A 3,531-nucleotide genomic window follows, 5' to 3' on the forward strand; every position below is an offset into this window, starting at 1 on the left:
GGAGAAAGAAGAAAGGTCTTTAGCCACCAATCACTTAGAAAGGGACCGGACTCCACATTCCAACTCTGTTCAGTTCCAATCTCAACCCTAACCCTAGCCTTGACCTAGTCCCAGGTCCAGCCAACCTTATCATGACAAAGGAGTATCAAGATCTTCAGCATCTGGACGACGAGGAGAATGATCATCAGCTCAGAAGAGGTGAGGGGACACCTTCCCCCATTTCTGAAAGGCAAGCATTAGGTGGCTCTGGCTCCCTCACCTCATCTCCTGCTTCTTTCTGTGATCCCTGACTCTATCTCTGGGTCTTCTCCCATCACAAGAACACGGTATCTGAGCCACCTCTTTTAGAGGAGGTGCAGGGTGTAGGGGCTTCTGCATGCCTCCCAATCCTTGCCATGTCACCCACTTGTCAGGACCTTGGGGAGGGGGTGGGCCCAGGGATGTGGGTGTAACAGGAGGAAGTTAGGCCTCCTCCTCTTTTCCTCTTCCAACACCTTGGCGTGCTCTCTCTCTGTCTGTCTGTCTCTGTCTGTTTCTCTCTCTCTCTCTCTCTCTCTCTCTCTCTCTCTCTCTCTCTCTCTCCCTCTCTCTTTGTGGGGTGTCTAGGATCGGTATAGTCAAAGGGTAAGATTTCTGTGAAGAGGCTGAGGGATCTCTGATCTGAGAGAGGATGAGGCCCTCCTACATCAAAAACAGCCCGCCCCCCCTTTCAGGTCAGAGAGAGATTTTGTTTGGGCTTAGTGAGGATACAGTTATTAGGGTATGGGCGTGCCCTTTGACGGGGGAAGGGGCTGCAGGGGAGGAGAAAATAGAGAGAACCCACATTCCAGCTCACAGGGACTGGGCTCCCTGGCTGGGAGCAACTTGAAGGACCTGAAGTCTGGCTACTCCGCCTTCTCTTCCTGCACCCAGCCAAAGAGCAGTGGAATTAATAGGGAGAGAAAGAAACCCCCTTCTCTTGCCTCACTCCCACCGGTCTCCAGCTCAAAAACTCCATCCTCAAGGCTGAGGTTCATCAGCTGCACTGACACAGTCAAGCCACTAGATGTCAGCAAAGCCCCAGGGCCTGGGCAGGGCTAGGGCAGGTCACAGCTTTGCATCTATCCGATCCGTAACCCCCTTCCCTTTCCCTCTTCCCTTTCCCACCTCTAGTAGCCTCTGACTCCTTGGGGGTCACCCACTGCCCACACTTCTTAATCTATATGGTTCCTCCTAGTCTACTAGAGGAGCCTTAGCCTGCTCTCCTTAGGACCCCAGAGCTACCCCAGTCTCCCCTTTGTCCCTGAGACCCTGAAGTCCTCTCCTCTTGCAGGGCTGCCTCCTCCCCAGCGGCTCTTTCAGCGTCTCTGCTCTGGACCCCGCCTCTTACTGCTCTCCCTGGGCCTCAGCCTCCTGCTGCTAGTGGTTGTCTGTGTGATTGGATCCCAGAGTAGGTGCCCCGGGGGTGGGCTGGGAAGGGAGCAATGTTGGGGGTTAGTGGAAATGTGGTGGGGGTAATGCTGGCTGCTGTGATGGTGGACACAGACCTCTCATTTTGTCCTATCCACACCCTCTCCTGCCCAGACTCCAAGCTGCAGGAGGAGCTGCGGTCCTTGAGAGAGACGTTCAGCAATTTCACAGTGAGCACGGAGGCCGAGGTCAAGGACCTGCGTACTCAGGGTGAGGGGTGCCAGGGCTGAGGCTGAGGGGCTGTGGAACACTAGGGACTTGGGATACTGAGCAAGTCTCTCCCCAGGAGGAGGTGTGGGCAGAAAGATGAAATCCCTGGAGTCCCAGCTGGAGAAGCAGCAGCAGGACCTGAGTGAAGGTCAGAGAGGGAGCATGTGTGAGAGCACATGTATGTAGGATACAGCGGGTTTCTCAGTCCAAATCAAGGGGCCTCGTGGCAGGGGCATTTGTGATTGGCCTTTGGTCCTGCATACAGATGCAGTCCTTTCCCAACCCTCAGTGTTCATACTGACCTCCTTTCCTTCTCCACTATCATCTTCTCCTCCCCCTCTGCCTCCTCAGATCACTCCAGCTTGCTGCTCCACGTGAAATCCTTTGTGTCTGACATTCAAAGCCTAAGCTGTCAGCTGGCCATCCTCCAGGGCAATGGTGAGGGATGCCCAGACCCGCTTTTCTGCCCACTTCCTCTCCTGGAAGCACCTCAGCTCCTTCACCCACCCTCTGTGCTACCCCAGGCTCTGAAAAGACCTGCTGCCCTGTTAACTGGCTGGAGCATGAGGGCAGCTGCTACTGGTTCTCTCGTACTGGGAAGCCCTGGCCTGAGGCTGAGAAGTACTGCCAGCTGGAGAACGGGCACTTGGTGGTGGTCAGCTCCTGGGAAGAGCAGGTGAGGTCTCTGGAGGGCTCATCTGGGAGGCTGGCTGGTCAACAGAGAGGTCACCACCCTCCTCTCTCTCCAGAAATTTGTCCAGCACCATATGGGCCCTGGAAACACATGGATAGGCCTCACCGACCAAAATGGGCCCTGGAGATGGGTGGATGGGACAGACTACGAGACAGGCTTCAAGTGAGTGTCTGCGTGCTGCACTTTGTCCTTCTGTCCTGGGCCCAGCTGTCCCAGCTGGGTGGGTCACAGGGTGAGAGGGACTCCTTGGGCTCTTCTGAGGGTTTGGCCTCCTGGGGCCCACATTTGTCTGATCTCTTTAGGAACTGGAGACCAGAGCAGCCGGATGACTGGTATGGACACGGGCTTGGGGGAGGCGAGGACTGTGCCCACTTCACAGATGATGGCCGCTGGAATGATGACGTCTGCCAGAGGCCCTACCGCTGGGTCTGTGAGACACAGCTGAACAGGGCTAATTAGGAGCCTCCTCTCCCCTAATTTATTTCCTCAATGCCTTCACTTGCCTAAGGGGCCTGGTTTGGGGATCCTCCTATCTGGAGGCCTCCTGTACCTTCTCGGGGATTTTCATCTAGGTTTTAAGGGAAGGTGAAAGGATGGTGTCTGAGGAATGTAGAATGATGTTTGGAGGGGTGGGGATATTGAAACCCATGCCACTTTCTGTAGTTTACTGGTTATTATTGTCAACTGTTTTTTAGAGTAAAAAGAAGAGAAATATACTAAATATTCTGAGTTGTCTAGTTATTGGATATTAGGAGTGGGGAGTGGGGTGTGGTACGAGGAAGCCTTGGGCAGGCAGTGGAGATATTGGGAGAACTGTATCAGCCTATTTATAGGCATGTGATTTAGGGCAAGTTACTCTGCTCTCTGAATTTTGGCTGGAAAATAGTGTTGTTACTGGGACCATTCTACCTCCAGCAACTTCCCAGGAACAGAACCACCCTAATGTGTGGAGTGCTTCAAAAGCTTTGAATGCAACTCCTTGGTGTCTGTTGCATGCATTACAGAAGCAAAATCCATAGGTAACAAATATAATTAATCAAAGCTGAGCCTCAACCAAGAGTCACCAAAAACATGAGGAAAACCAGTTCCATGGAAAGGAAGACTCCAGATAAATAGAGCCCACAACCCAGGATGGGAGTTAACAGGACAAACACATAAAGACTTTACAGATACTTGCA

General features: G+C 53.2%; 1 protein-coding gene across 2 annotated transcripts; it reads left to right on the forward strand.

Moving 5' to 3' along the window:
* Positions 1 to 15: 15 nt before the first annotated feature.
* LOC109394694 (asialoglycoprotein receptor 1) lies at positions 16 to 3,074 on the forward strand. Of its 2 annotated transcripts, XM_019665036.1 has the most exons (8): positions 17 to 198; positions 1,313 to 1,429; positions 1,564 to 1,659; positions 1,736 to 1,807; positions 2,011 to 2,097; positions 2,184 to 2,335; positions 2,409 to 2,515; positions 2,656 to 3,074. In XM_019665036.1, exons 1-8 carry the CDS (start codon positions 132 to 134, stop codon positions 2,810 to 2,812), a joined length of 855 nt encoding a protein of 284 aa, XP_019520581.1. In that variant the 5' UTR covers positions 17 to 131; the 3' UTR covers positions 2,813 to 3,074. The 2 variants fall into 2 exon arrangements, with proteins under 2 accessions (XP_019520582.1, XP_019520581.1); XM_019665037.1 differs by lacking the exon at positions 1,313 to 1,429 and having other exon boundaries at positions 16 to 198.
* Positions 3,075 to 3,531: the final 457 nt, after the last annotated feature.

The sequence above is a fragment of the Hipposideros armiger genome, unplaced genomic scaffold (assembly GCF_001890085.2).
Source record: "Hipposideros armiger isolate ML-2016 unplaced genomic scaffold, ASM189008v1 scaffold_431, whole genome shotgun sequence".
Classification (NCBI taxonomy): domain Eukaryota; kingdom Metazoa; phylum Chordata; class Mammalia; order Chiroptera; family Hipposideridae; genus Hipposideros; species Hipposideros armiger.